This window comes from Melitaea cinxia, chromosome 21 (assembly GCF_905220565.1).
Source record: "Melitaea cinxia chromosome 21, ilMelCinx1.1, whole genome shotgun sequence".
Classification (NCBI taxonomy): Eukaryota; Metazoa; Arthropoda; class Insecta; order Lepidoptera; family Nymphalidae; genus Melitaea; species Melitaea cinxia.
The window spans coordinates 1,935,835-1,958,204 of record NC_059414.1 but is presented as its reverse complement, the minus strand read 5'-3'; the positions used below and the strand labels follow the sequence as shown (position 1 = coordinate 1,958,204).

Sequence of the window (22,370 nt, the reverse complement as noted above, 5' to 3'; positions counted from 1 at the left end):
ATGTGTGCGAGTGAGAAGGGCGATATGGACAGTCCAGGCGAGGAAACGGGACGTGGTGCTCCCCCGCACGCCCCTGCGCAACCGAACGGATCCAATAAGATCATCGGTCGTAACGTGAATGGGACCAGTAAGTCACAATTGATAAACAAGTTCTTTACATGTACGTTAAGATTATTGAAACTAAAAAACAGAGTTATTTTTAATAACCTACTGTAATGAGCAAAAAATTGTCTCAAGGGTGTAACTTTATTGTGAATAAACATCTTACAAGTATTAAAAAATAATTAAAAAAAATTTATCATTTAAGGCTGACTGATAAAAAAAAACTCCTATAGGAAATAATCATATAAGATATACGCATAGCAATAAGCTGTGTATCGAAACTGTTGGATTATCTAATAAATAAACAAATATACGTGTGTATATCAATACGTTTTAATGTACCGTATAATATGTATATATCTATACCTACAATATTTTAACTATAAAAAAGCATTCCAAATATCAAAGTGAGAGCAGAGTGCTAGCTACTCTCACTTTAAAAAAGCTTAACACCCCCTAAAAGCTTTGGATCTTAGCTTCAGTTTAATAAAAAAAACTGAGTGACATAACGTAATATAAAATCCTTATTCATTCTATAATTTGGAAGTAATGCTTATTATATATTCTTTTTTTTTATTTAAATAGAATACATAGTCCGTTAGTATTACCTACTCTATGATGATATTTACTTAACACAATACAAATATACTTTATTGCACACCCAAAAAATATATTTTAATACAACATGGAAGATATCTATTATTACAAGAACTATAAAAATCCAACAATATGGCAACTCCAATGATAATTTTTTATTTACATCTAGCACCGTAAATTTTTAGCATAACTCATCGCCTTTTGCGTCATGAAAAGTAAATAAAATTTATTATTAGAGTTGAATTAATTAAGAAATTACTTCAGTATTTGTCGCCTTTATAAATTAAACATACCATATAGTTAACACCATAATGTAAACATTATGGTACGTTTAATTTGTTTTCAATGGATATTAAGGGCCGGTTTCACCGGCTATGGAAAGGTTTATCTTGAACATAAGTTACGAATTGACTTTGACAGAATGAGGCACAAACAGGCCATTAGGATCTATTTTGCCTTAATTAATAAACTATAGCTTTTAGATCCATATTCATACTGAAATTCGATGGTAAAAAGTAATATCAAAACTTTTACCTGTTGGTTACCGTCATCCGTCAAATAGCGTTATTCACGACCGGTGAATCAGGCCCTAATTATTATTTTGTTTACAACTATGAGATTTTTTTTAATATATAGGCTTTTTAATGTCAACTATCTTTGTATAGCCATTTTTTCTTATAAACCGTTTTGTTTTTCTTTACATAAACATTTTCTGCCAATAACAAGCGCAAAGAAAAAAAAAAAGATTTATCCAATTCGTTGCAGTCATTCAAAACTTTTACATACATACTTATAAGTATATTACATACATATCGACAGTTAATTTTTGTATATATTGTTTTAAATACAATTATAAATTAAAATTATTATTACGTTATCGTAGGTAGACGAAAAAAATAGTCACGTAAGTACTTTATCGATATCTCGAAAAGTACTCGTTAAATCTCGATCTTTGAACGGGACCACATGAACAGCACCAGCTTTCGAAAGAATCATTAATATCGGTTCACCCAGTAAAATGTTAAGAGGTACATAAAAAATGCATTCGAATTGTGTCCTCCTTTTTTGGAGCTGGTTAAAAAAAATCAATCAAATAGAAGCAGTACTTTAAGAACAAGATAGGTTTAGATGTAACAGACAAAAACGCAGGTACCAGCTAGTTGCTCTGTATAATTACGTCTGTTACCAAATTCGGAACAAAATGGCGTCCATTTATATTTCTAGACATTGAACAAATAAAGATATTTACTACGGCATTTGGCACCTTTGCAAATTAATTGCGTGCTATTGAATTATTAATTAAATATAACTTCGCTTTTTGTTATTTGTTTGTTTGTCTCTTTTACTGTAAAGGTCTCATTTAAAACTTTAAAGTATGTAGGTACTACTTTGTATGTGGTCAAAAAATTACGTTTCGAATAATTGTTTTTTTATCAAATACACTTTAATTATAAAATAAGTTAATTATCTCATCAAAGTGTAAGCATTCAACACGACAATTGTCACTTAATAGTACGGAATCCAATTACGGCTAATATAAAAAAAGTAAAAAAAAACATACATTCAGTTGTTTTAATGTAACTTTCTCTTACAATTTATTAAAATATTAAAAATATAAAGAAACAAGTTGCACGGAATGCAATTACGGTTTATATTGCGTTTCAGAAAAAAAAGAACAAAAGTTGAGAAAAAAAAAATTCAAAGTTCTACATAACTTTCTCCTACAAACTCTTGAGCATTATGAAAAAAGAAATATATATTCATATAATATACTACTTTTCTATATATAAAGAAATGTAGATTCTATTTAAATATAATTTCCCTTACATAATATTATGTATATTACTAACAATAAAAAACGCACTAGATATACAAAAATCAATATATTAAATCAAGATAAATTACAGTAAAGTAACGATTACGTCATTGTAAATAATCTGCAACATTCGAATAATAATTCATTTTGAATTTTTATACGATTAAGATAGCAAACAAGCGTACCGTAGCCTATAGACGCCTGCAACTCCAGAAGCATCATAAACGTGATGCCGACCCTATTCCCGAGCCTCCCCAGGAGCTCTCTACCTTACTCACCACAGTAACACAGTCATCACTGTGTGACTTATGGTAATAGACATTTGACTTTCGAGGACAGTAAAATTAATTTCAACATATTTGTAATTACTCGCTTTGGAAGTTAGAATTAACAAAGCAAATAGTCCAGTGGCGAATCAACCCTTCGTGTATTTAAAATTGATATCAAAATTTTTATTAGAAAACTATCATTTCGAAGGTTTACTACACTAGAATTTGCTTATTAATATATTTAAAAAATTCCACTACGAAGCGTCAAACTATCATGAGTGAAACCGGGAAACACATAATACAAATAAATAGTCGTATTCCACACCACGGTCTCGATTGCAACAAATGAAAAGGCATTGTTTTTGCCCGCATCGCATTTCCTACAACAATCAGTGTGTTTTTTACGAGACGTAATTCCGAATGATAAACATTGAGCAAAAACATGGAACTAGTCGCGGAACAGAGAATCACAGAAGAGACATCGGCTTTATATACGTTTTAATAGTATTCTGACTAGTATAGTTAATATGTTATTTAAAATGTATTAAAAATATTTCATAGTAATTGTTATTGTCAATAAGTCGGCTAGTTACCAAGTTTTCTAAATTGATTTATCTGTGACTGTGGCTTGCCGTGTGTCGGAAATTTATTCTGTCTAATATTGCTAATGTTCTTCCCCTTTCCCTTTCTCCTTATAAGAAGGACTTTATAGAAGTTGATTTATTTAGTGTATTTATTGTGTTTGTATAACTTAGAATAATTTTTTGTAACAATATTTTTATTCAATAGGCTGATACTTCTAAAATATTTGTTAATCGAGAGTAATATTTTTAAATCAGTAGTTTGTTTTTAACAAAAATACTGTCATATTAAAAAAAAAAACATCGTTTTATTTATTTATACTTTATTGTACACCACAACCACGTTTTAAACATAAACATATTAAAGACATTTACAGACTGTGAAGTACAATGGGCGGACTTATGGGTATTTAGCCATTTCTTCCCGACAACCCAAGTAAAAGAAGGCTTAATTTATTATTAGTTCGAGACATATTATTTTACTATAACGTATTAAAATTGAAGCGATTGAAAATACATTTTTATTTTTTGTTTTTTGTACCTACTAACGAAAAAATCTCTATACACCCCGTTAAAAATTTCTTAACTTTTTCTAAATCACCTTTACAAGTATATTTGTAGATAAAGTAATAAAATAATGTCATTTTAGCCTCACTCTGTTCTGTGATACGTTACAAAAAGAATTCACATCACATGCGATGGGATTCGAAGCCGTTGCGAGGTAATTTGTGTTTTTCTGCGCCATCGGGGCCGCTTTGTCTTAGTATGACTTTTTGTGTGCCACTCTGCTTCTTAGTGCTCCTCGGCTGGACGAGTTTTGATATTTGTGTTAGAAGTGAACTATTATAGATTACTTAATTTTTACATAAAATGTAAATAGGCAAGTGATTACACAACACATTAGTATAAATATATATTTGACTAGCTGTGCCCGCGGCTTCGCCCGCGTTGAAATTAGTGTGTCACAAAGTTTTGCCGGCAAACTTCCAGTGAAACTCTCATCAAAATCGGCTTAGCCGTTCCGTAAACCTTCCTCTTGCCAATGGTGTAGCCCTCTATAATGGTGAAACCGCATGAAAATCCGTTCAGTAAATTTTGAGCGAATCGATCACATACACTTTTGGGGAATTTGTTTATAATACACTAACTGTTGCCCGCGATTACGTCTTCGTGGTTATGAAGATATGCATTACTATTGAAGATGTTTAACGCTAATTATTTTTTTATTTCAGTCACTTGAAATGCTTATCAAACTGAGTAACTTTTTAAAAGGCACAATTTAGTATAATTTAATAGTTATTTTTATAAAACCTCTCTATACACCACATTTTTGGTTTTATTTTCAGGCTGTATATGTTTCATACAAACTATCAACCCCAATTAAACCCCCTTAGCGATGGAATATCGTAAAATCCGTTCTTAGCGGACGTCTGCTAACTATAATCTACATCCCTGCCAAACTTTATTTATGTCCAACCTGAATGGATAGACCACCATCCATCCATCCAGCGGTTTTTGAGTTCTCGTGATGAGTGAGTTAGTGACCTTTCTCTTTTATATATATAGATTACGATGCATTATTTGGACACCTCCTCACCATCTATAGAGCATATATTTTAAATTTCAAGTCTCTTACTTCAAAAACATAAGACTTTCATACAAACTTCCAACCCCCTTTTTACCCCCTTAGGGGTCGAATTTCGTAAAACCCATTCTTATCGAATGTTTACGCCCTAAAAGGAGCCTATCAGCCAAATTTCAAGTTTGTAGGTGTTATAGTTTCGGAGATTTCGTGATGAGTGAGTGACCTTTCGCTTTTATATATATTATAGATTACGATACATTATTTTGACACCTCCTCACCATCTATTGAGCATACATTTTAAATTTCAAGTCTCTTACTCAAAAACATCGGACTTTCATATAAACTTTAGGGGTCGAGTTTCGTAAAATCCGTTCTTAACGGATGTTTACGTCTTATAAGGTCTGTCTGCCAAATTTCAAGTTTTGGCTATTATAGTTTCGGAGATTTCGTGATGAGTGAGTCAACCTACCAGCCCCCGTTTTAACCCCAAAAGGGAGTTGATTTCTAAAGATACATTATTTGGACACCTTCCCACCATATATAGAGCATACATTTTAAATTTCATGTCTCTTACGTCAAAAACATAGGACTTTTATACAAACTTCCAACCCCAGTTTTACCCCCTTAGGGGTTGAATTTTGTAAAATCTATTCTTAGCGGATGTCTACGCTCTATAAGGAGCCTTCCTGCCAAATTTCAAGTTTGTAGCTATTATAGTTTCGGAGATTTCGCGATGAGTGAGTCAGCGTACCATCCCCCGTTTTAACCCCAAAAGAGAGTTGATTTCTAAGAATACATTATTTGGACACCTTCTCACCATCTATAGAGCATACATTTTAAATTTCAAGTCTCTTACTTCAAAAATATAGGACTTTCATACAATATTCCAACCCCCGTTTTACCCCCTTAGGGGTCGAGTTTCGTAAAATCCGTTCTTAACGGATGTTTACGTCTTATAAGGTCTGTCTGCCAAATTTCAAGTTTTGGCTATTATAGTTTCGGAGATTTCGTGATGAGTGAGTCAACCTACCAGCCCCCGTTTTAACCCCAAAAGGGAGTTGATTTCTAAAGATACATTATTTGGACACCTTCCCACCATATATAGAGCATACATTTTAAATTTCATGTCTCTTACGTCAAAAACATAGGACTTTTATACAAACTTCCAACCCCAGTTTTACCCCCTTAGGGGTTGAATTTTGTAAAATCTATTCTTAGCGGATGTCTACGCTCTATAAGGAGCCTTCCTGCCAAATTTCAAGTTTGTAGCTATTATAGTTTCGGAGATTTCGCGATGAGTGAGTCAGCGTACCATCCCCCGTTTTAACCCCAAAAGAGAGTTGATTTCTAAGAATACATTATTTGGACACCTTCTCACCATCTATAGAGCATACATTTTAAATTTCAAGTCTCTTACTTCAAAAATATAGGACTTTCATACAATATTCCAACCCCCGTTTTACCCCCTTAGGGGTCGAGTTTCGTAAAATCCGTTCTTAACGGATGTTTACGTCTTATAAGGTCTGTCTGCCAAATTTCATGTTTTCGCTATTATAGTTTCGGAGATTTCGTGATGAGTGAGTAAACCTACCAGCCCCCGTTTTAACCCCAAAAGGGAGTTGATTTCTAAAGATACATTATTTGGACACCTTCCCACCATATATAGAGCATACATTTTAAATTTCATGTCTCTTACATCAAAAACATAGGACTTTTATACAAACTTCCAACCCCAGTTTTACCCCCTTAGGGGTTGAATTTAGTAAAATCCGTTCTTAACGGATGTCTACGCTCTATAAGGAGCCTTCCTGCCAAATTTCAAGTTTGTAGCTATTATAGTTTCGGAGATTTCGCGATGAGTGAGTCAGCGTACCATCCCCCGTTTTAACCCCAAAAGAGAGTTGATTTCTAAGGATACATTATTTGGACACCTTCTCACCATCTATAGAGCATACATTTTAAATTTCAAGTCTCTTACTTCAAAAATATAGGACTTTCATACAATATTCCAACCCCCGTTTTACCCCCTTAGGGGTCGAGTTTCGTAAAATCCGTTCTTACCGGATGTTTATGTCCTATAAAGAGCCTACCTGCCAAATTTCAAGTTTGTAGCTATTATAGTTGCGGAGATTTCGCGATAAGTGAGTCAGCCTACCATCCCCCGTTTTAACCCCAAAAGGGAGTTAATTTCTAAATATATATTATTTGGACACCTTTTCACCATCTATAGAGCTTACATTTTAAATTTCAAGTCTCTTATTTCAAAAACATAGGACTTTCATACAAACTTCCAACCCCCGTTTTACCCCCTTAGGGGTCGAGTTTCGTAAAATCCATTCTTAGCGGATGTCTACGCTCTATAAGGAGCCTTCCTGCCAAATTTCAAGTTTGTAGCTATTATAGTTTCGGAGATTTCGCGATGAGTGAGTCAGCGTACCATCCCCCGTTTTAACCCCAAAAGAGAGTTGATTTCTAAGGATACATTATTTGGACACCTTCTCACCATCTATAGAGCATACATTTTAAATTTCAAGTCTCTTACTTCAAAAATATAGGACTTTCATACAATATTCCAACCCCCGTTTTACCCCCTTAGGGGTCGAGTTTCGTAAAATCCGTTCTTACCGGATGTTTATGTCCTATAAAGAGCCTACCTGCCAAATTTCAAGTTTGTAGCTATTATAGTTGCGGAGATTTCGCGATAAGTGAGTCAGCCTACCATCCCCCGTTTTAACCCCAAAAGGGAGTTAATTTCTAAATATATATTATTTGGACACCTTTTCACCATCTATAGAGCTTACATTTTAAATTTCAAGTCTCTTATTTCAAAAACATAGGACTTTCATACAAACTTCCAACCCCCGTTTTACCCCCTTAGGGGTCGAGTTTCGTAAAATCCGTTCTTAACGGATGCCTACGACTTATAAGGAACCTACTTGCCAAATTTCAAGTTTGTAGGTGTTATAGTTTCGGAGATTTCGTGATGAGTGAGTGACCTTTCGCTTTTTTAGATATTATAGATAAACGAGTTACATCCAACCAGTTATTTCATTCTGTATTTAAGGAATAATAATGATATAAACTGACTATGCTATTAATAGTATATATATAAAAAAAACTTGTATTAAAAAACATTAGATATTTATGCTATTTTTTAATTTTAATGGTTTTTTTACTAAAAAATGATTTCAAGTATTATTAACTGTTAATGTACTAAATAAAATGCACTTAAAAATTATGTATAAGTTAAGTAACCTTAAACGCAAAACCATATATCAACTGCTGTGTACAAAAAAAACTACAAACTTTTTTAATTAAAAATATTTACGACTTGCAACACTTAATTAACTACGTAAAACGTTACAACTATCAAAACTGGTCGGTCGATGTGCGATACAAAAACACGAGTCTGTATGGAGATCGGAAAAACCGTGGAAATGTTGGAAAAACAACGCTCACATGCTACGGAGCAAAAAACTTGCACTCACAAGTGTAGCGGTCGACTGTGTGTGTGTGTGTGAGTTTATAAACACTGCAATTTATGTATTTAACTTTACTTGTATGCGTATATTCTATTTGTACTTGCGTGTATACTTACGCTTTAATTGTGTGTGATAGTAAAACAATTTAATTTTTTAAGAACATATTTACGAGTAATATGAATTGTGTTGGTGTGCGTATGTATCTTTGTTTTTGTGTGTTTAACAGTAGGTACAATTAAAAAATCTGGTGCGAAATTGGGGAGGCCTATGTCCAGCTGTGGACTGTAATAGGCTAAAGTGTGTGTGTGTGAAATAAAAAATTTTTCGTCTTTCTTAGACGGACCGGACTAGGCATGCCTGATCAGGACTAGATAAGGCATGTAACGCAGATAATTGGTCTGGACTTGATCAGGATGAGATGAGATTTCCTGATCGGGTCCAGATCTTTATTACACATAAGATAGTTTGTGAAACCACTGAGTAAAATTGAAAATTAACTCAACAAAATTAGCTCAACTTCCCGAGTAGAATTTTTTTCGTCTTCTTTAGAAGGACCGGACTAGGCATGCCTGATCAGGACTAGATAAGGCATGTAACGCAGATGATTGGTCTGGACCTGATCAGGATGAGATGAGATTACCTGATCGGGTCCAGATCCAGATTATTTATTTATATTTTTACTTTAAATATTAATTATTTTTATGTTATTAATTAATTATTACTATTAATTAAATTTTATTTATTAACTTCTAATAATTAACTATTTCACTGTGTAGAAATGGACTCCCTGCTAGACTATCCTGATAACTGTATATATACTAAGTGTGCTTAAAAACATTAATAGCGCAATTCAGGCTCAGTTCCCGTAATTTCTTTCAGGCTATCCTGATCTGGACCGGACCGGGTCCTGATCCAATATGCCTTACCATACTTGATTATATTTTACATCAGGTTATCCTGGTCTGGACTGGACCGGGACCTGATCCAGTATGCCTTACCATACTTGATTATATTTTACATCAGGCTATCCTTGTCTGGACCAGACCTGGTCTTGATAGAGCTTGCCGGATCTGGCATGCCTCATTCTATCCTGATTCGGTCCAGATACATGATCTGGTTGAGCCTGACCTTTTTTCTAGTCGGGTTGTTTTATTACACGTAATATGTTTTTTTTTTGTCTATACGTGTGTCATTAATGTTTAATCCTTTTATCAACTGCATAATAGTAATTTATCACGTATATAGTGCTATGACCCCCCCGATGACATTCCTCCTTTGATGGTTTTAAAATGTGCTAAAAGCTTTGTTACCCCTTTGAGTATGCTTTTTAGACGATCATTGGATGAAGGCTATGTACCAAACATGTGGAAGTCGGCGTTTATAACCCCTATATATAAAAATGGCGATAAAACTAACATAAAAAATTATAGACCAATCTCGAAACTTTGCATTTTTGCCAAAATCTTTGAGAATATCGTTTATCGACAGGTTTATGCTACAATTCAGGCTTGGTTCATTCCAGAGCAGCATGGTTTTTTGAAGCGTCGCTCGACCACATCTAATCATCTTCTTACATATGACTATGTTAGCTCATCAATGGATTCGGGTGCACAGGTTGACATAATATATACCGACTTTAGTAAGACTTTTGATCGTATTGACCACTGTATTCTGCTTCAAAAGATCTATATGGCGGGAATACACGGAAATCTATTCCGTTGGTTCTCCTCATATATAAATAATCGCTCCCAGGCAGTAGCTTTAAACGGCTACGTCTCTGCCTGGGTGTCTGTTCCCTCTGGAGTGCCGCAAGGCTCATTATTGGGGCCACTTCTCTTTGCCATATTTCTGAACGATGTATCATCATGTTTTCGTCATTCTCTTTGCTTATTGTATGCTGATGATGCTAAAATAATAAAACGTATTTCTTCAATGGATGACTGTCGATTACTGCAGGAGGACCTAAACAGATTCAACAATTATTGCCAAATTGAGTGAGATTACGTCGAAATGTTTCTGATTTAGTATATCTAAATAAAATTATCAACAATATTATAGATACCACAGACTTGCACAACATAATTAAATTTAATGTACCCAGTAGGTTCCTTCGTAATTTTGCCCCATTTTATGTCCCACCTTGTCATAGTAATTATGGTCGAAATTCCTTTATTTGCAGATCTACTATGCGATTTAATGACTTTTTGCGCGACCATCGTGACGTTGATGTTTTTCTCATTAAACCTTACTCTATCAGACGATTGGTGACCACAGAATACTTCTCTTCCGATAGTTAATAATGTCTAAGCAGTTTAATGATCCAGCTAAGTTCTCAAACCATCCTAAGTTTAATTTTTGTTTTACTCAAGCTCTTAATTAGTACAGCACTCTTTTGTTGTTAATTGTAAAAACTTATAAATGGCTTTTAGTTTTGTACCATAAAAATTTTAATTTCAAAATTAAATGACACACAACGTTTACCAGTTTAGTAACATTAAAATACATTTTAAAAATGTTACATTTTTTCCCTTGACTCCGTACGTGTGGTCGAAAGAAATTTTATGTAAATATTATTGTTAAACCTACAAAAACGAATCATGCCTCGCCGTATAAACTATAACTATGAAAAACACGAAACAAAATGGCGGACGATTAAAAAATTTTCATCAAGTGCGTTGCGAATGTATTGTGTTCCGTATGTTTCTTTACAATTTAAAATTCGAATGTTTAAATGATTTTTTTTTAATTTGGATGATTGTGAAAAAAGTTTTTATAGAAATTGAAAGACGCATTGCGTAATAAAAAAAAAATCGTAACTTAAATTGCACTTTTTAAAATAATAAGTGTCTACTGTATAAATTAAATAAAAGTAATTAATATCATTTACTTTCTAACAATTTTCAATGAGGAAAATATTTTACAAATAACAATGCATCTATGATCGGAATTTATTTATCCCCAAGATAAGATTAATTTAAATAAATAATAATTTTTAACTCCTAATAACTAAAAATATTAAATTCATAATATCGAGTCACCACAAAAACAAGCCGATACGATTGTCTGCTTCTCTGTTACCTTATAAATATAAATTGCATAACATTATACCGATGCAGGTTGTATAAAACCATAATGCATGGAATTAATTTAAATTTATTTATTTATGACATTTCGAAATATCGGTAAAAAGTATTTCTGTTAGCGATAAATAGCTTTTAAATGTATAAAGTTAAAAAAATAAGTTATTTTTTGTTATAAATTGTGGTTGTTTAGGCTGTATACATACTGTATAACCTACATGTTAGAATAATTAAAAACTATATATATTTATATTCGTACCATTTTTTTCCCTTCAATTTCTAACAACTAATAATGATGGCCTCTCTGAATTTATATAGGTAATTTTAACATTAAAATAAAAAATTACTAACCAAAAATAAATAAATATATTTGACTATGTTTCCTGTACACTTTATAGTTACTACGTTATTTTTTTTTTAATTTTAATTTCTGACTAGCGAGCAAAATTTTTATTGTCTTGAATAAATAAGTGTATTTAAATTTAAATTTTAAATTAATTACTCTATATATTCATTTTCAACAATTCTTTTGTTTAAAATTTAATTCAAAATATATGCATACAAAAACCAAGTATATGTAACTAAATCTTTTTCTTGTAAAGGTGTAAAATAAACATAATCCATGCGCCTGTTTTTAACGGATTTCTATATCGAGTAGGTGGTATACTTGTGTTAGTTTTTTGTTGGCAGACGGCGCGGTGCCTCCGCCGCGTACGGAATAAGGAATCCTTATTAAAAAAATATTTGACGTTACTTTTTAACCAACTTCAAAATAATTATGTTAGTTCTCAAACATAAAATACCGGCTTTAATATACTTCAAAAGTTAATACGTATAACGTTGGTAGTCGAAAAAATAATCAATTACGTTTTATCAGAGATAACTCAAAAAGCACTTTAAGACCACGTTATAAGCATCAAAACCTGTGTGTAATAAAAGTGTGTGAGTGACGATTTCCCTTTTTTGAAGTCGGTTAAAAAGGAGCTAAGAAGTTCTCAATACGACTGTAACTTTTTTTAACGTAATCTAATCATTTTTAATAATAATAATAAAAGGGAGATATAAACATTTGATTAAGTAATTATTTATTTCATTTGAAATGAGTCAAGTTTTACAAATTAGGTACAAAAGGAATGAAGAAAAAAATAAAATAATATGCGTAAAATACTATTATTAGCTACACCTTTTTTGTTGATCCAGGGGAAATCCGTTAGGGGTGCCTCCAGCCATTATGTTCGCCCAAACTAGGGTCCGTCGCAATAAGCAGCTCCGGAGAGGCTTCCTCGAACACTAAGGTCATCCGCCTCCTCGGGACCCTGCAATTCGGACGATAGATCCCCCGATCCATCTTCCGCTGGTCCAGCGTTACGGCGGCAGATTGGCCAGGTTTGCCCTGCGTGGCTAACAGCGCCTTTCGCGATACATCGGGAGTATATAACTAAATAGGGAAACCAGTAACACAACGTAGGTAGACGAAAAAGTAGTCAAGGAAATACGCGTTATCAAAGAATAGTAAAAAAGTTGTAATTAGATCTCGATTAAATTTACACCGTAAAACTAAAAGCATCAGATTTGACTTAAAACAAGAATCATAAAAGTCGGCACACCCAGTTAAAAGTTATGAGGTATAAGTACAACATAGGTTGGCTAAAAAGTAGTCAAGTTTTGGTAGCGAGAGGAACGTGGTGTGAAGAAAAGGGAGCATCCTCCGACCAGAAGGAGTTGTGTCTGAGGGCTAATGCCCCGACGGTTGTTGTCGGGTTCTTGTATATATACTCAACCACTTTGATAACTTTGATAGCGCGATGTAGGTAGGTATGTAGGTCAGTTTTTCTCTAGTTACGTAGTTCGTAGTCGCGCGATAGATATCGCCACAAAGTAAATATTCATTTTTAGCGATAAATCGAAAAGTACTTGTCAGTTCTCAATTAAATTTAAATCAACAACAACCGCTTTGATGTGGTGGTGCATGTAGTCACCTAAAACACCGACAGTTTTCCGGGTTCGATTCCCGCTCGGAATGGATGTTTATATTTGTACAAATATTTCTTTCTGGTTTGGATCTCTGTCCTTGTGGTTCTCTCCACCGTGATATAGAGAGTTCGTTGACATATCCGCCAACCCGCAGTAGAGCAGCGTGGTGGATTACGCTCCAATTTATCCCTTACACGGAGAAAGAGGCCTATGCCCAGCAGTGAGATGTTACCGGCTGAATCGTGATTGTAATTGGGACCTCATGACACGCACCACCTTTTGATTTAAAAAAAATCCTATAATCGGTCCACCCATTCAAAAGTTTTGAGGATACATACATAAATAAAAAAAATGCAGATGAATTAAGAACCTCTTCCTTTTTTTAAGATCGGTTAAAAATTTAGTTGTGTTTCTTAATTTTCGAAATTTAACAATGTTATACATACCAGCGATTATTTAAGAACTAGTTATTATTTAGAGGTAATTTTGTTACAAACTACAAGGTACCTAGTGAATATTTATAATTAATATTGATTGGTAAAACGTGTCATTCACGTTTGGACTTTTGCTTGAACCATTTCAAAAGAAGTGATTGTACAAACAACTGAAAAGCTAGTTCGCGGCTTCGGCCGAATCTTGCTCTTTGACTGTTGAGTTGCCCTCCCTTAAAATATTACTATGATAATAAAGAAAATTTTCCATAATCATTAAAAGGTAAGAAAAGTAATCAATCGATCAAAAACTACAATATTTATAATTATAGACCAAGAGCCCGGGAGGGCCAGATTGTCGTTATTACATAAAAGCTGAAAATTTATCAGCCCACGGTCACAACACCGGTAGGAAGCAACGGCCAAATATGAAGTAAGGTAAGGTAAGGTAAATTTGCACGGCCAACCTAAATGTTTGACTAGTCAGGGGTTGGAAATGTAGGGACAGTCGAAATGACGAAAGTGAGTTGGCACTTTGTACGTCTTTTCTGCCTGGTATACCACTATGAGTTAAACTTCATAATTGACTATAGCTTCTACCTGTGTTTGGAGCATAAGATAACTTTCACTTTTATAAAATGATGATGGTCGGGCCCTCGCTGGCTCTTGGTCTATTATACTTTCGTCAGTGTCATTAGACATTACATTTCTATTACGTTACCAGCTGCACTAAATAATTACAACAAAGCTTACAATGAAATTAAAATAGTTACTATAAATTGCAGTATTTTTAAACTGTATTTATATGAAGAATTATGAGTTGCTATTCAGATGATTTTTTTTAATTTAAATATTCAAAGTCTTGATGACTTGATTAGCTTAATGACTTTTAATGAATCTTGAAAATAAGACAAATTGTTAGTTTAAAAATTCTATATCGACTAGCTGTTTGCCGCGGTTTTACACGCGTAATTTGAGGGGAAAAATAGCTAAAAACTTTTTAGCTTTATAATATTAGTATACGATTATCAATAAAATTAATTAAAAAAATAAAATCGCTTAGTGCCTTACTTTGTGTACACCCTGTCTGAAAAAGCACATTATTTTTGAATAAGCAGGCTCTACATTGTAGAGTCTACAACTCTACGATGTTAACAAACATATTTAAAATTCAGTTTTACGTCTTAACAATATTATTATTAGTAATTTTGAATTAAAGACAACTGGAGTGTAAAAATTTGATTCATATTGTCCAGACAATAGTAGTTTAAAAACGTTAAGTAAACATGCATCAGTAAACAGTACAACACTACTTTTTTTCATTTTTTTACGATTCCTTTGTACGTCTGAAGATGGGCCACTCTACAATGCATCTGTGAATATGCAAATCGTGTTTAATTGTCTCGCGGTCGCTTTTTTATTGTTTGTCGTAACGTCCGCTCGCTTCGCTAGGCTTGTTCGAGTGACGCATCTGTCATTTTAAATATTAAAACGGATCATTTGCGACATTTGAAGCTGGAATACTGTGGTGTTTTTTTTCTTAAATCAACAAAGAGGTTTTATTGTATTATTGAAGTAAAACTTTTTTACACACGCTTGACTTGGGGAGTAAGCTGGTGAATGCGTGACTTTTCGTGACGTTTTTGAACGTTACGAAAAGTGTGATCTGGTAAGGCGAACGAAAGTTTATAGGGGGATATAAGTTAGTGAAGATAGAAATTAGAAAGAGTTGCGTTTCGTATATTACTATAGGAGCTAAAGAAGTTTTTATTCATTCGTGTGGTCTAAAGCACACTCGTTTTTTTATAATTTTGTATCGTTTACGTGGAGTTTTTAATTTATTCCAGTTTAGAATCAAATTCCAAATAGAGCATTGTCCAATTGACCTGCTATTTGGCATACCTACGTGATTTGAGTGTAAATATTATTATTAAAAACATTTTTAATGTTAAACGTTGTTAAATATGATTATGCAGGTATAAAAATATCGAAAAACACCTTAGGTTTGCATATCCTAAAAAAAAAACTTTATTTTTCGGGATGAATGTAGTTTATGTTAGTTCTGTAAACTATCACGGTACAAAAATTATCTTAAGTTCAATGAAAAAAAAAAATGTCAATTCCTTTTTTTATCAAAAACTTTTTCCGTGAAAAATAGTCCGTGATAAGGGGCCTAATTGTGCTATTCCAGACAAAGCCTTTCTCTACGTCAATTTCATCTAAATCCCTTCAGTCGTTATGGCGTGGTTGAGTGACAGTAAATTTTCGCATTTATAACATTTAGTTATAATAGTATTAAGTATATAACTCAGTAAGTAAGAATATGATAAGGTCTTCCATTGTGCATGTTTGATGTAATTTTGATGAACAAAAGCGTGGAGTTTTTCAGGCGCTCGACTTTCGACTGAATTTTCATGAGCGCAATATTTATATAGACACAATTATGTCCGCCATCGCCCTCGCCATATACTCCCCATTTGATATTACAAAAAAAAAACGTCGCCGACAGCACAAATATACCTTTATCGAATCGGTGTTTTTTTCACCGTTGTTAATTCCGCACATAATGGCCGGAGTCAAATGACCGGGCGGTAAGAACTCGCGAGAATTTCAGCGATGCCCGCGCAGTCTTTTAAGCGCGTTTTTTGCTGGAACGGGTTCGGACGATGGCGGTTTTCGACGTTTTTTGCAAAACCCCGATGAAAACCGTAATGGCATTTTATCGTGCATAAGTCAGGACGGAATCATTAATTATTTATAATAGGCGGCTAGTGCTGAATCGCGACCGCCATGTTAATTTTGACCACCGATTTTTCTCGAAGGACATTTTCGCGCGCTGTCATTCCGTCGTTTTTTTTTTCGTCAAAGTCTAGGCACAGAATGTTTAGTGTTAAGTTTTTGTCGCAGACAAGCCTTCGTAAGCGCTTTGAAAGTGGGTCGCGTCAATCATAATGTGGGTATAATAAATTCCTATGATTATAAAGTATCGATTTGAGTCATAGTTGTTTTATTGCACAAGTAAAAGTATAATTTAAAATTTTCCAACAATATTTCAATTTAGTATTTCAATGTAATGTTTACACAGACTGTTACAAGTAATATAAATAATAACAAATTAGGTTTTTTTTTTGCTTAAATTGTTTTATTTTTATTTTTAATCAAATAGAACTCGTAGGTTGTGATTTACTTGAAATGCAACAAATGTATATAAATAAATCTCCTGATCTGATGATTACCTTTTCACTAATCTTTGATAACATGTTTATATTTGACAATTTTTTCATCTACTTTGTTTTACCTACTTGTCGATGTAATTGAAGTCGGTTTTTTTCGTTTACAAGCAAACCCAATTATCTAATAGAAACAGTTCATTTTATCATGATGTCTTATAAATAAAGAATAATAACAGTTTCCAAAATTGATTTATAAGCCAGTTAAATTCCAAAAACCCGGTTCTCATAGACGCGATGACCTTATAATAAATATGTCGAAGGAACTATCCTTACATAATGTGGCATATAGGTATATATACTACATATTTCAGTAGATTATCACATTTTGATTGTTCGTGTTATTCTAGATTAATGAGATAAAATATCTACCAATTCTAGTCTTAACAATTATTTTAAGGTTGTAATCTCGACCGCACGGATCAATCTCCTTCGCGTATTCCTTATTGGCGCTAGTGAAAGCTATTAATTGTAATTAAATAAATATGCTTTACTTCAGAGTAAATTAAAATATGGAAAGCGTCATATTTTTAACATATCACAGGTACAACAAAAAGTAACACATATTACTTAACAAAAAACGCAGAAACTTTTTCGTTTAACCTTAATTAACGTATGGATAAAAAAGATAATTGCGCTTCTCCGATAAAAATTAATAATATAAACTGCTTATTAAATTCTTTTACAAAAAGTTGTTTAAGTTCGCAATGACGGAAGGTTTTTTTCTTAATTGTTAGTAGAAGAGACGAAAATTGCAGATAATGGAAAATCTATATAAATGTGAACCGGTAAAAAAATCTTAAAGCACCAAGCACTTTTTTATTTTTTTTTAAATAAAAAAAAAATCAAATTAAATCTAACAAAAAAAATCAGGCCCTAAATAAAATAAACCTTAATATTATAAACAGCTTAAATAGATACTGGTTGTTTTGTTCTAGATAAAGTCACGGCAAGTGTGATATTTCGCTTAGCACCGACTTCAAACCTATCAGTAGATAGCACATACAAAATAATAATAGAATTTTATTATAATTGTGTTTGCTCGCAAACGAAAAAAAAACCGACTTCAATTACATCGACGAGTAATACAGCGTAGATCGACGAAAAAAGTCAAGTAACTACGCGTTATCAAAGATTACTCAAAAAGTAGTTATGATGAAAAGTAGTTATCATATTAACATGATAAACACCAGCTTTCGATTAAATTAAAAATTATCAAAATCGGTACACCCAGTAAAAAGTTATTGCGGATTTTCGAGAGTTTCCCTCGAATTCTCTGAAATCCCATCATCAGATCCTGGTTTCCTTATCATGGTACAATTTGGTAAATTTAAATGGGACCAATTGACACACTACCTTTCGATTAAAAAAAATTGTCGAAATCGGTCCACACGGTCAAAAGTTCTGATGTAACATACATAAAAAAATAAAAAAAATAAAAAATACAGTCGAATTGAGAACCTCCTCCTTTTTTGGAAGTCGGTTAAAATGTAGTAAGTAAGTTTGCATAATAATTGTGTTTGCTCGCAAACGAAAAAACCCAATTCAATTACATCGACCAGTAGTAATACAACGTAAGTAGACGAAAAAAATTAACAAACGCACTAGTCGTCACTATGATTTTGGAGGGTTCCCCTCGATTACTCGGGGATCTCATCATCAGATCTTGGTTTTCCTACCATGTTACCATCCTTGGGATATACAAAAAAAGAATTATGAAAATCGGCTCATAAACGACGAAGCTATCCCCAAACATACATTAAAAAAAATATACACGGTCGAATTGAGTAACCTCCTCGTTTTTTGAAGTCAGTTAAAATGAAGTGTTTCAAATAAAATCTTTATCGAGTTTCTTTTTTGTTGTTTTCTAAACTACAGTAGGAATTCTCTAGATTAGACTATAGTAGGTTTCGTTGTTTTTTACTAAAAAAGCCGTACACAAAGTATTGTGAAATTGACATCGTCGAAGTTAGCAAAAATCCTCATAAAATAAAAACTTTTTTTTTGAACCAAAAGGCAACTATTCCGTATCGAAATTAACAAAACAAAAACACGTAAATCGGATCGCAAATCTAGGCCATAATCGGTGTACCTACATAAATAAAAAAATACCAACGAAATTGATAGCCTCGTCATTTTTTAAATCAGTTAAAAAATAAAGGTGGTATAAGAATGAACTATTTAGAATGTACTACGCTTGGCGTTAGACTCTAATGGAGACAGATTATACGCATTAAATGTCAACTTTTTACAAGTCATTAGTCCACCATATCTAGTGTAAACTCACACAGCACGGTCTGTACCATAATTTTATCATGATATCGATTCAAACCACTTATTTTTTTTTACAGTTGCCGATAAAGTAAACTTATATTACATAGGTTTGTAACCCTTCTGTTGGTTAGCACGTACTGTGTTATGTGTAGTACCTATATTTAGAAGTTGTGTGTGTAGTACGATGGTAAAAATATGAAATAATCGTGCAGGAATATATTCCTTATATTATTGTTATTTTTTTTTTTTTTAAATAAAACTAGGTCGGTAAATAGGCGTAAGGCTCATCTGATGGTAAATGTTTACCGTAATTTATAAACGCCTGCAATTACAAAAACATTGCAAAAGCGTTGCCGACCCTTCCCTTGATCCTTCCCCAGGAGCTCTGGTTACATTACTAATCACAGGAATACAACAGTGCTTGAGAGTAGTATTATTTAACCGCGCTCTTCTGTAAGTTGTCCTTTACCAGCCAGGCTGCTCCATATTTTGAGCAGAATATTTCCTGCTATGACCTCATTTTTTTTTATTTTCTTATTAAGCATTAATGCACACAAAGAAAAGAAGATACATTTTAGAACAATTTGATACAAAAACAAATATTGTATGCAAAGGCGGCCTTATCGCTTATAGCGATCTCTTCCAGGCAACCTTTAATAGAAGTAGTAAATGTATATGATAGCTATACTGCTACTATATAGCATTGATTGTGTGTAAATTTATTAATTTTAAAGAGTGAAAAAGGGGTCCATATGTATGTTTGTTTGCTCGCTGGAGAAATAACTCAATCTTATAGAAAATCAAAGCTAAATAATATCGCTATCAAGTAGTCCTGACTAAGTTTTAGTACTGATAAATATAATAAAGTTACAATTTACCACATAATAATAATTCAGTTACATTTATTTTATTGCATTACATTTGGCAACACAGCTTTTTCAACTTTACTCAAATCAGTTCTTCTAAATGAAACTTCAAATTGAACGAACAAATTGAAGTTGATAGCGCACTGGACCATCTTAATAAACACATTTCAATAAAAAAAAACCGTAAAAAAACTATTTACCCCTTCTAACGTCCACCCTGATTTGAAGGAATGGCCAACGCCGATCTAATCTCAATTTGGCAGCTGCCGGGCAGATGTTCTTACGTTTTGACGGACTGTGTTACAAAAAAAAACCTAGCGGACAAAGAAATTTGAACTTTATGTGCATAATGTTAGACTCTATTTCACATTAAAAGAATAAATAAAGAAGATAATAGTACCTTTGTTAAGTTTTAAATAGTAAAAAGAAAATGAATTCTTTACGTTTGGCAGAAGATTGATATTAGCTTGGGATGTGTAGTACGAGGTCAACGACCTTCCCTTAGAGTAAATATTGATAAACTGTCAGATCGTCTTGACTTTTGACAGGTGAAGACATCAGCTTTTTTGCGAAATTGTGATTAGCTTTACTTTTTATTTATTAAACACAATGCTGCTAATATTAAAAAATGGAATTTTTTTATCGTAATCAAAATCAAAAATTATTTAATTCAAGTATGCTCCATAATTGTGTTTGCTCGCAAACGAAAAAAGAACCGACTTCAATTACATCGACGTGTAATACAACGTAGATCGACGAAAAAATAGTCAAGTAACTACGCGTTATCAAAGATTACTCAAAAAGTAGTGATCAGATCTTAAAAAAATTATATGTGACTACATGACAAACATCAGCTTTCGATTAAATTAAAAATTATCAAAATCGGTACACCCAGTAAAAAGTTATTGCGGATTTTCAAGAGTTTCCCTCGATTTCTCTGGGATCCCATCATCAGAGCCTGGTTTTCTTATCATGGTACTAAACTAGGGATATCTTTTTTCCAACAAAAAAAGAATTGTCAAAATCGGTACATCCAGTAGAAAGGTATGCGGTACAATACAACGTAGGTCAACGAAAAAAGCGTCAAGTAAAAACGCATTATTAGATATTACTCGAAAATTAGTTGTTAGATCTCAAATAAATTTAAATGGGACCAATTGACACACACCACCTTTCGATTAAAACAAAACTTGTCGAAATCGGTCTACCCGGTCAAAAGTTCTAATGTAACATACATAGAAAAAAAAAATATACAGTCGAATTGAGAACCTCCTTCTTTTTTGGAAGTCGGTTAAAAAGTGCTTTTGAATCGTCGTTTAATAAATTACAGTCTAAATTAAGTACTTATTAAGAAGAATCGGCAAGGAACTCCGCAGATACACTCTTTTTTAATGATGTATGTTATTCTTTTGAGTAAAAACAATTAAACAGATTACTTTGTAGATAGAATTTAGTTTAACACGTCAAGCAACTTCTTTTTTTTTATGTAACTAGTTCGGCAAACAAGCGTACGGCTCACCTGATGGTAAGAGATTACCGTAGCTTATAGACACCTGCAACACCAGAAGCATCGCAAGCGCGTTGTCGACCCTATACCCAATCCCCCACAGGAGCTCTGGTCACCTTACTCACCAACAGGAACACAATACTGCTTGAAAACAGTATTATTTAGCTGTGGTCTTCTGTAAGGTCGAGGTATTACCCCAGTCGGGCTGCTCCATATTTTGAGCAGGAAATTCCTGCTGTGCCCTACCTCACTTCTTATCTTAACATTATTACAATTTTGTAAATTATGCGGGTAGACCCGTGAGTCGTAGACAGTCAAGAGATTAATAAAATATTTATTTTCTAATTTTCATAAAAATTAAATATTATCAATATGTTTGAATTTAATTTACATTATTATCATTTACTTTATTAATAGTTTAACAAAAAAAGATAATAAATACAAAAAAAAAATTACAGTGCTTAGAAAATATTTGCCTAATTTAAATACACAGATATAATTTAATATTTGCAAAAATTTAAACATTTCTTTACTCCATAAATTTATATTATTTAACAATTACAAAAAAAACAACAT

At 33.0% G+C, this 22,370-nt stretch overlaps 1 protein-coding gene across 1 annotated transcript in view; it reads left to right on the top strand.

Annotated features, from left to right (window-relative positions):
* The window catches only part of LOC123664008 (NGFI-A-binding protein homolog), a 47,510-nt gene continuing 25,140 nt past the window's right edge, over positions 1-22,370 (top strand). The window contains exon 1 of the mRNA XM_045598639.1: positions 1-127. Within this exon, the coding sequence (XP_045454595.1) occupies positions 1-127 (127 nt within the window). The remainder of the gene's footprint in view (positions 128-22,370) is intronic.